This window comes from Gekko japonicus, unplaced genomic scaffold (genome assembly GCF_001447785.1).
Source record: "Gekko japonicus isolate JY-2015 unplaced genomic scaffold, Gekko_japonicus_V1.1 scaffold3722, whole genome shotgun sequence".
NCBI lineage: Eukaryota > Metazoa > Chordata > Lepidosauria > Squamata > Gekkonidae > Gekko > Gekko japonicus.
The window spans coordinates 56497-67681 of NW_015171612.1; the positions used below are offsets into that span (position 1 = coordinate 56497).

Genomic DNA, 11185 nt, shown 5'->3' on the forward strand with positions numbered 1-11185 from the left:
GAAGGGAGGAAGGGAGGAAGGAAGGAAGGAAGGAAGGAAGGAAGGAAGGAAGGAAGGAAGGAAGGAAGGAAGAGAGAGAGAGAGAGAAAGAAAAAAGAAAGAGAGAGAGAGAGAGAGAGAGAGAGAAAGAAAGAAAGAAAGAAAGAAAGAAAGAAAGAAAGAAAGAAAGAAAGAAAGAAAGAAAGAAAGAAAGAAAGAAAGAAAGAAAGAAAGAACCACCTAAGAGAAGGACATCTGCACTTTGTTCTTTAAATAATGTTGCACCTTGGAAGCTTGAAGATCCAATCTTCCTTTTCAAAATACCGATGCAAAGAAGGGCTTTAGCGATGCAGAATAAGCCGTATGTACTAAAGGCTCAGAGTGTAGGTAGGCCCAATTTGCCAAGCAGGATTGTTTCTGATTCCGACCGCCCAGCCTCAAGCCTCTGCTGCACATCTGAGCCCACTAATGCCCCTTGAGTGCGATCGTTCTTGATCTATGCTCTAGATTCTTATCCCACACGTAGGCCCAACTTGCCAAGCAGGATTGTTTCTGATTCCGACCGCCCAGCCTCAAGCCTCTGCTGCACATCTGAGCCCACTAATGCCCCTTGAGTGCGATCGTTCTTGATCTGTGCTCTAGATTCTTATCCCACCCCCCTTCAAAAGGAGCACCCAGTTTCCCCCTTCCCCACCCCTGTTTTATCCTAACAGTCATTCGCCCAGCCAGTGTGCTGTTAAAAGCACAGGGCAGAAGCTGACTGCCTGCCTGGTCCTCCCTCCTGTGACCAAATCCCCTGCAGGGCCTACCTGAGGAAGACTTCTTCCATGGTGGTGACTGAGGCGCCGTAACTGGCAATGCCCAACTCGTCTCGCCGTAACTCCAACTCAGTGAACAGAGCCTCAAACCTAGAAAAGCAGGAAGTTGAAAAGATTGGAAGCGGGGGGGGGGAAGCATTTATGCGGCGGGTTTTTAAGTCTCCTCGCTAGCCCACAATGGAGGTTTACCCTTCCTCAGCAGTGGTCTCCGACTCCTTTGGAACTCTGAGAGGGGAAGCTGAGAGCCACTCCAAAATGGCTTCCACAGCCAAAATGGCTTCTGCAGGAGGGGCCCCCAAAGCCAAAATGGCTGCCTCAGGAGGCTGAGCCAGACCCAATACCACCTTCTCCACTTTGACAAAAGAATCACAGAAGCAAAAATTAAAAAGAAATGAAGGAAACCCAGGGGTGGGGGGAGGAAGGGAGAAAGCAAAGGGGCAATAAAAAGAAGGAAAGCCTGAAGGACTAATGGAACCATAAGCCCAGGTATCTACCAGTCCTCCTGATCCTCCAGCGGCTGCAGCTGCTATCACAGCCCTGGAAAAGGCTGTAGTTTGAGCAAAGGTAGCCAACAACAAGTCCTGTCTTACAATGGCCCTGCCCACCTTCTGAAAAGGCCCTGCCCACCTTCTGTTGGGAACCCTGCTCTAGAGAGTGACTCTGCATGCACAGTAAAGACAGCTAATTTTAAGAGGCTGGTGGGTTTCAAGGAAGTCTTTCCTGCTCACAAAGCTCTTGTACAGGTTTTACTCCCGGGGAAGCTCTTTAAAAAAATGATCCAACTGACCCTGCAGGTTCTCAGTGAATTAAGATCAGCAAACCAGGAAAAAGCTAACAGCAGCAAGCACTGACTGGCCAGCACCTGTACATCATCAATCTCATCTGGCAATCCCCTGAAAATGTATGAAGCCATTGAGAGCTGACTATGCTCATGCTTACCTTGTATATCTTTGCTGTTTATAAAAATTATCTGTTTTTAAAAAAAAGTTCTGTGTCTGCTTTTTTTGCAGTGGGGATGGAGGTTCTAAGGTAAGGGATGAATGCACTTGTATTTTTCTTTAAGTCAGAGAGAGAGAGAGAGAGAGCGCGCACACTTGTTTTGTCAAGAGAGGGAGGAGGGGGGGGGGGGGAGGGAGGTTGTACTGGGAGAAGACAACACAGGGCAAATACCAGATGTGACTTGCTGGTATAATGACACCGGTTCCAATCAATCAGTACTTGCTACTGAGATGAAGTATGTGTGTAAGACAAAGACAGATGCTTATTGCAAGCGCTGAACCTGCTATGAGCACTCTAGAATTTTAGGTTCCACCCTCATTGAATTTCTGTCTGTGGGCCACACAGTTTTCAAGACCAATGAGCCAGGAAAAGGGGGAAAAGGTCAACTGCAGATTGTCATGATTTGATTGCCACAAGCCCTAGCAAGCTCTTGAGTCACCTCTCATTTCAGGATAACCCAAAAAATAATAATGCTAAAATAAATAAGTATTGTTATGTATTTTATTGAAAGCAGCCCTGAGAATCCAATTTGGCCTGAAGGCCCCTCCAGAATAGAATCAGTAATGCAACACAAATGCAGTTTTAAAAACAGTAGTGTCATTCTCTTTGAAGCACATGGAATCCACAGCCTTCTAGAGCTTGGGAGCTGAGCAGGGTCTGCCATGGTTACTACTTGGACAGGAGACCACCAAAGGAGACCAGCGTTGCTACCAGTGTTCCCTCTAAGCTGAGTTAGTGCGAGCTAGCTCAGTTTTTTAGCCTCCGGCTCACACATTTTTGTCCTAGCTCAGGAAGGATGGGCTCCAGAACAAACTAACTTATGCAGGAGCCAAATCTGCTCGCTCACGACTTTAATGCCAGTAGCTCACAAAGTAGAATTTTTGCTCACAAGACTCCGCAGCTTAGAGGGAACATTGCTTGCTACACAGAGAAAGTCAATGGCAAACCACCCTGTCAAGTTGGCTGGGATGGGGCGGCCTGCAATTATTATTATTATAGGGATAACAAAGACTTGAGAATGTCTGAAGAGAGGCGTCCAGGAAGGCACAGCCTAAATACCCCAGAATTTGTTATTTCAGCATTAAACAGTAAGACCCAGTGCCAAATCAGCACAGGGAATGGAACAGAGTACTTCACATTCTCTCACCCACCATGCACAAATTCCCAGGTGTGTGGTTATACGCAACCACTGCTAACCCTAGTTAAAATATACCTAGGGATACTCCTAAATCAGGGGGCATTATTGCACCAAGCAGCCCTTAGCAACGATCCAAGGGAAAACAGGATTTGGCAACTACGCACTTGGAAAAAGAGAAAGACCTCCACGAAGTCAGTGCCCCAATGTGGTACGGTACTGCTCTGTAGGAAGCCTAGGGTGTTACCCTGATGCTGTATAAAGCCCTGGTTCCTACCCCCTTCTCAACCAGTGTTCCCTCTAAGCTGAGTTAGTGTGAGCTAGCTCACAGTTTTTTAGCCTCTGGCTCACATATTTTTGTCTCAGCTCAGGAAGGAGGGCTCCAGAGCAAACTGATTTATGCAGAAGCCAAATCACTTGCTCACAACTTTAATGCCAGTAGCTCACAAAGTAGAATTTTTGCTCTCAAGACTCCGCAGCTTAGAGGGAACATTGTTCTTAACCACCACTGCTCATCCCCGTGACATTTTGATAAGTGTGGATCTGGTTCCAGGGGGTGCCAAGCAATGTTCCCTCTAAGCTGTGGAGTCTTGTGAGCAACAATTCTACTTTGTGAGCTGCCGGCATTAAAGTTGTGAGCCAGCGATTTGGCTGCTGCATCAATTAGTTTGCTCTGGAGCCCTCCTCCCTGAGCTAAGAGAAAACTCTGTGAGCTGGAGGCTAAAAAAACTGTGAGCTAGCTCACACTAACTCAGCTTAGAGGGAACAGTGGTGCCAAAGGCAGCATTTACCTGTGCGTGCTCTCTTTGGGAAGGATGAAGGAAACCTCTGCTCCAGCGTTACTTTCCAAGGTGGCTTTGGGCACGTAGTGGTAGATGAGGCAGGAGATTTCGCCCAGGTTACAGCAGGGCTCCTTGACCATCACCATGTGGTATCCTGCACCTGGAAGAGATTGAAACAAGAGGAGTTTTTCTAATGGAACAGGCCTGACTTCTCTGTATTATGTTTGGGGCAGCATAAGGAAGCGGAAGGGAGACCTATTAGGTATATTAGAAAATGTGGGCGGGTAGGGATCGAAACAAGAGCAGTTTTTTCTAATGGAACAGGCCTGGCTTCTCTGTATTATGTTTGGGGCAGCACAAGGAAGCGGAAGGGAGACATATTAGGTATATTAGAAAATGTGGGCGGGTTCAAAAGAAGGTATGTGTTCAGGGCAGTGGAATAGCAAACAGAAAATGTGGAAGCTGTTATCAAAACCCATGGCACTGTGTTTTCCACGCATGCTGAACCTCATATTGGGTGTGGCATTTAAAATCCCAAGAATTTCAAGTTTTGTTTTCTTCGAAAGAGTAAGTTTCTAGCCCTGATGGCCGAAAAGATTAGGTTAAATATGTGATAAAGTCTTCGGCGCTGGAAGGATTTCCAGAAGACAACAAGTGGGGAATTCAACAGCCTACATTGCTCCCTCCCATGACTAGCAGAAGTAGAATCCATAAGAAAAAAATTAAAGCAACTATGCTGCATTAGAACGTAAGAAGAGCCCTGCTGGATCAGGCCAATGGTCCATCTGGTCCAGCATCCTGTCTTACACAGGGGCCAACCAGTTCATATAGAGCATGGGTGTTGAACTCATTTGTTAAGAGGGCTGGATCTGACATAAATGTCACTTTGTCAGGCTGGACCATGTGTGCCATAAAATGTCATGCCAGGTACCAGAGATACAAATTTCATAAAGGACACAGGCAGGGCTCTTTTTGTAGAAAAAGTCCAGCAGGAACTCATTAGCATAATAGGCCACACCCAACAGCAGGGACTCATTAGCATATTGGGCCACACCCCTGACAGCACAGCTCATTAGCACATTAGGCCGCCCCCCCATGTTACCAGAAGTGTGGTCATCCAGCCACACCCACCTTTTGCTTGTTATTCTGTTTACCTTGTTTGTTGTCAAAACCCAGGGCCTTTTTTTGTAGCAGGAACTCCTTTGCATGTTAGGCCACACACCCCTAATGTAGCCAATCCTAATGAGTTTTCCTCATCAGCCCTGGGACAGTATTCAGGCACATAATGCGCAGCCTCAGTCTTCAGGCAATAAAGCTAATGACCAGTTGCTCATGAGCCAGATAAGAGCCCTGGATGGGCCAGTTCTGGCCGACAGGCTGTATGTCTGACACCCCTGCTCTAGAGGGCCAACAGCAGGGCATAGAGGCCAAAACCTTCCCCTGATGTTGCCTCCTGGCTCTGGGATTCAGAGGTTTAGTGCCTCTAAATGTGAAGGTTCCCCTCAATCACTAGTGGGTTAACGTAGTATTGTACGATTCAGTATAAGACAGTGCTTCAGCCATAACACGATTTTTCTACAATAGAGGTAACCAATTTGTACCAGCTGCTTTAAAAATCTTTAATGCTAAAGTGATCTCGCAACTATTGTATGGCATCCCGATATGGATTAGAGCTCTTGACAGTGCCACCGATTGTGTCCAGTCCAAATTCCTATGTAAAGTTTTGGGCTTGCCGAAGTGTGTCCCATATGCAGTTCTTTGCTTAGAAACAGGCCTGAATCTAGTCGAAACCAGAGCATGGCTTATGACGTTTAAATATTGGCTACGTCTACATTATAATTCTGACCTACCAAATGCTCTCAGAGTCTAACATGTCAAACTGGCTAATATATATTGGGGGGAAATTAAGGCCATGGGTATATTTTTGGATTCACTGACTATGCTCCCACCAGCAGGTGCATTCCAGTAGATCAAACAGAGGATGTTGGATATTGAGCGTCAGGAGTTACATAGTCTCGTCAACAAAGAAGAAGAGATTGGATTTATATCCCACCCTTCACTACCCAAAGGTGTCTCAGAGCGGCTTACAAACTCCTTTTCCCTCCCCCTCCCTACAACAGACACCCTGTGAGGTAGGTGGGGCTGAGAGAACTCTGAGAGAACAGCTCTGAGAGAACTTGTGACTGACCCAAGGTCACCCAGCTGGCTGCCATGTGTTATCCTAAATGTAACTGTAGGATCCAGTTTATTTATTTCCATCTGTATGAAGAAGAAGAAGAAGAAGAGGAGATTGGATTTATACCCCGCCCTTCATTACCCAAAGGTGTCTCAGAGCGGCTTACAAACTCCTTTCCCTTCCCCTGACACTCTGTGAGGGAGGTGGGGCTGAGAGAGCTCTTGACAGAAACTGCTCTTTTTCAAGAACAGCTGTGCCAGAGTTATGGCTTGCCCAAGGTCATCCAGCCAGGTGCAAGTGGAGGAGTGGGGAATCAAACCCGGTTCTCCCAGATTAGAGTCCGCGCACTTAACCACTACACCAAACTGGCTCTCACAAAACCTGCTCTCCTCTGAGCTTTGAGATACCCCTCACTGTAGGTAGGATGGCTTCATATTTATCCGCCCTACAAGCACCACAACTACGCAGAGTTTTCTCTTTAGCCAGATGCAATGCCATCTGCCAGTCTATATGGCAGATTCAATAAAACAGCATATGCCCTTGTGGATCTGGATGTGTTGAGACGGTCTTACATGTTTTGTTGCAATGTCATTTTTATGTAAATATACGCTCTAAATATCTAAACTCTATATTGGCCAACATGATGGGTTTTTCATATTCCCATAAAGTTTACAAACTTTCGAATGATTCCTCTGTTGAAGTAACTGAGAAAGTGGCTAAGTTCCTTCAATCCACCATGCTGCTATACCAAGGAAAAGTACAGTTGTAACCTATTATTTTATTAAATGTATTTGTAATTCAGTGTCCTACTTGTATACTTTGTTCTACTGATATATGCCAATAAAGGCTGACTTGACTTGACTTCAGCTTTATAAATAAATAGGGAAATACCAGAACACACCGTGTGACCAAACGATACAGAAATTATTGTGAAAATAAAGAATATTTCATAAATATATTGTATAGGAGTCTTTGTCTGTTACCATTATGTTACTCACAAAACTACTCAAAATATCCTATTTAGAAAACCATGTCCTCCTATAACAAGTATTCCCACTAATGGCTCATGGGTACAAACGGACCAAACCAAACAGTTACTGTTATGCACAGTTTGTGAAAGTCTCTCCATTCAAACTTTGGCGATGATTCATGAAAGTCTTTCAATTCTGTAGTGATTGATACAACACAGTTAATTCCACTGTGATATTCAAACCAGAGAATCCAATTGCTGGTTAACGATGCATGCTTTCAGCTTGACTTTGCTGATTTACAACGTATGGCCAAGCTGAGAGCACACATCGAAAAATCAGCAAAGTCAAGCTGAAAGCACACATTGTTAACCAGCAATTGGATTTTTCCGGTTTGAAAATCACGGGGAAACTCACACAGATAAGTTGTATCCATCGCTACAGAACTGAAAGACTTTCATGAATCCTTGCCAAAGTTCGAATGGAGACTTTCACAAACTGTGCATAACAGTAACTGTTTGGTCCATTTCTACCCATGAGCCACTGTGGGAATACTAGTGATATTGCTGTTGTAAGAGGACATAATTTTCTAGTTAGGATACTGTGGATATTTTGGGTAGTTTTATGAATAACATAATGGTAACAGACAGAGACTCCTATACAATGTATTTATTAAATATTCTTTATGGTCACACTAATTTCTGTATAGTTTGGTCACACGGCGTGTTTTGGTATTTCTCTGGTTCCTGACATTGTCGTGCCCCTTTGTATCTTTGTTGTGCTGTTAAATAAATAGAGCAAAGGCTGTGGCTGATTGCTAGAGCATCCACTTTGCGGATAGAAGGTCCCAGGTTCAATTCCCAGCATCTTTAACTAAATGGATCTCGGGTAGCAGATGCTAGGCTTTTCCTGCGGACACTTCAGAGGATCCCTGCCCGGAGGGGGACGGGGGGACAATACCAGGTTGGATTAATCTATAGTCTGACTCAGAAGACAGACTGACTGCTGGCAGGTAACAAGATTACAGTTCTGCTGACAGCAATCACTGGATTCACACTTCTAAGAACATAAGAACATAAGCCGTGCTGGATCAGACCCAAGGCCCATCTAGTCCGGCATTCTGTTCACCGTGGCCAACCAGCTGCCTCTAGGAAGCTCACAAACGGGAAGAATGCAGCAGCATCCTCCTGCCCATGCTCTGCTCCCCAGCAACTGAGCCAAGGAGTCATACTACCTCTGGGATGGGAGGGAGTCGATAGCCGTTATGACTAGTAGCCACTGATAGCCCAGTCCTCCGTGAATTTGTCCACTCCCTTTTTAAAGCCTTCAGAGTTGGCAGCCATGACTGCATCCTGTGGCAGCAAGTACCACAACTTAACCTTGAGCTGTGGGAAGAAGTACATTCTTTCCCTGTCCTGAATCTCCTGTTGGATTCTCTGGACTCGGTACTAGGGGTGTGCAAAAAAAAAAAAAAAGATTCGGCCTGATTTGGATTTGGCCGAATCAGGCCGAATCTCATTCGGCTGGCCGAATGACCCCCGAATGCCACTTTCGGCAATGCAAGCCGATAGGGGTGGCATTCGGCCGGCCAAATCACATTCGGCTCAATTATACCATATGAGGAGGACTCTCCCCATAGGTTATAATAATAATCCACCCCTGAAGGGGGGGGGTTCCTATCACTGAAGGGCAGGCAAATTGTGTGTTGTCTCTGTGGTGCGACTGGAGTTTTAAAATTTAAATCCCCCCCAGTTGCGCCACAGAGGCAGCACAGAGGCAATTTGCCTTCTCTTCAGTGAAGGGAGCTAGCTGCCCCGCAAGCTAGCCCCCCCCCCCGCCTTTCCAGGATCGCCCACCTCTGCAGGGGAGCCAGGAAGGACCCGGGATGAGGTGGGGAGGCATTTAAATGCCTCCCTGTGCCTTCTCCAGCTTGCCTGCCGAAATGCTGCCGAATTTCGGCGGCGGTTTTTGGCAGCAGGCCGAATCAGATTAGAGAATCTGATTTGGCCCGTGGCAGGCCAAAAGGGGGCCAAATGGGCTATTTTCGGGGGTGCATTCGGGTCGGATGAACCGAATGGACATCCCTACTTGGCACTGCCAGGGAACCACAAAAAAGTAGCCGAGTATGCAAGGCTTTAGCGCAGCAGAGCTAGGGCTAGGTGTGGCAACAGACTCACAAAGTTACACGGAGTCAGCAATCAGTTCTAAAACTAATAAGCAACTTTTATTAAAGAAAATACATGCTGGAGAGTGCAGGTAAGAGATAGATATAGATTACATACTCTAACTAACTAGATGGTGTTAGATGCTGGATCTACTTTTTGTGTGCGTGTGAGAGAGAAGTGGGAGAGAGCGGAAAAAGAGGAAATTGCCCTTAAGAGTGGCATCTGACTCCAAAAGGATCAGAGAGCAGGAAGGAAAGGATACTCTCTGTATCCTGACCTATCTATCTAAACTCTTTGGTGCCATCTGCTCAAGTCTGAGACAGGAGACATCACAAAGTCCTCCACTTCTAACATCTCCCACCCTTCAGAAACAGGAGATGACCCCGGGTTCCAGTATATTAAAGAGAGAGGGAGAAAAGCTTCTCTCTGTCCACGCCACACATAATTTTATAAACCTCCATCGCGTCTCTCTTTATTTGCCTTTTTCCTAGGCTAAACAGCCCTAGGAAATCTCAAAAAGAAGACGAAGAGATTGGATTTATACCCCACCCTTCACTACCCGAAGGGGTCTCCTTTCCCTTCCCCTCCCCACAGCAGATACCCTGTGAGGTAGGTGGGGCTGAGAGGGCTCTTTCGAGGACTGCCCTTGAGAGACCAGCTCTGAGACAACTTGTGACTGGCCCAAGGTCACACCAGCAGGTTTACAATATAAATAAAACATTTCCATGGTAAGAAGATGAAGAGATTGGATTTATACCCCCCGCCCATCACTACCCGAAGGGGTCTCCTTCTCCTTCCCCTCCCCACAGCAGACACCCTGTGAGGTCGGTGGGGCTGAGAGGGCTCTTTCGAGGACTACCCTTGAGAGACCAGCTCTGAGACAACTTGTGACTGGCCCAAGGTCACACCAGCAGGTTTACAATATAAATAAAACATTTCCATGGTAAGAAGATGAAGAGATTGGATTTATACCCCACCCTTCACAACCCGAAGGGGTCTCAATCCCCTTCCCCTCCCCACAGCAGACACCCTGTGAGGTCCTTGGAGTTAACATAAATGAGGAGGAAGAGGAGGAGGAGATTGGATTTATAGCCTGCCCTTCACTCGCAGTCTCAAAGCGGTTTATAAGCTCCTTCCCTTCCCCTCCCCACAAGAGACACCCGGTGAGGTAGGTGGGGCTGAGAGGGCTCTTTTGAGGACTGCCCTTGAGAGACCAGCTCTGAGAGAACTTGTGACTGGCCCAAGGTCACACCAGCAGCCGCATGTGGAGGAGTGGGGGAATCAAACCCGGTTCTCCCAAATTACAGCCCGCGCTCCTCATGACACCAAACTGACAGACCGCTTGAGGTGAGCGTCCCATTGTGCCTTCCCTCCTACTTGATCCCGCCTGCAGCTGGAACTGGGGACCAGGGGTTCTCCTCACCGTATTTATGCTTAAGGAAGAGCGACGACCCACAGCACTGGAGCTCCCCCTTGGCCATGATGGCGATGCGGTCCCCCAGCAGATCTGCCTCGTCCATGAAGTGGGTGGTGAGCAGGAGGGTGCGGCCACTCCGCTGGTGCTGCAGGAGGTCCCAAGTGGCTCGGCGAGAGACGGGGTCCATGCCCGATGTCGGCTCGTCCAGCATCACCACCTGCGTGACCCGGAGGGGGGTGGGGAGAAAGGACTGACGTCAGCAGTGAGCGGCACCCGAGTGTTGAAAGTGGCACAGTGCACAAAAGCGGGGGTGGTGGGGAAAAAAGAAGGTTCTTTTTACCATATGGGGTGGACTTGTGAAAAAGCAGTCAACTTTTGGACGGGGGTCCATAATGAGATGTAAAAAATTTTGAAATGTACTTTTAAAAAAAGAACCAGAAGTATTACTTTTGGGTCTTAAAATGGAAGAAGTGGATGTACCAAAGAGAACATTGATATGGTATTTGATCACAACGGCCAGAATGACCTATGCTCAGTAACTGGAAACAAGAACGAGCACCTGAGATTTGGGAATGGATAAGGAAGTTGCTTTTTATGGCAGAAATGGACAAACCGACAAGAAAACTTAACAATAAAGAAGATGGAGAATTTTTTGTCGATTGGATGGACTTTAAAGAATATTTAGAGAAACATTGGGATGTTAAGAACAATTTGTTTTGCTTTGATAACTACTAAGAACAGACTGG

At 46.7% G+C, this 11185-nt stretch overlaps 1 protein-coding gene across 1 annotated transcript in view; it reads right to left on the reverse strand.

Annotated features, from left to right (window-relative positions):
• ABCA3 (ATP binding cassette subfamily A member 3) overlaps nucleotides 1-11185 on the reverse strand; it is a 92969-nt gene that overhangs the window by 31322 nt on the left and 50462 nt on the right. The window contains exons 14-16 of the mRNA XM_015419928.1: nucleotides 10446-10656; nucleotides 3723-3873; nucleotides 789-887 (exon numbers count right to left, since the gene is read on the reverse strand). Coding sequence (XP_015275414.1) covers nucleotides 789-887; nucleotides 3723-3873; nucleotides 10446-10656 — 461 coding nt within the window. The remainder of the gene's footprint in view (nucleotides 1-788; nucleotides 888-3722; nucleotides 3874-10445; nucleotides 10657-11185) is intronic.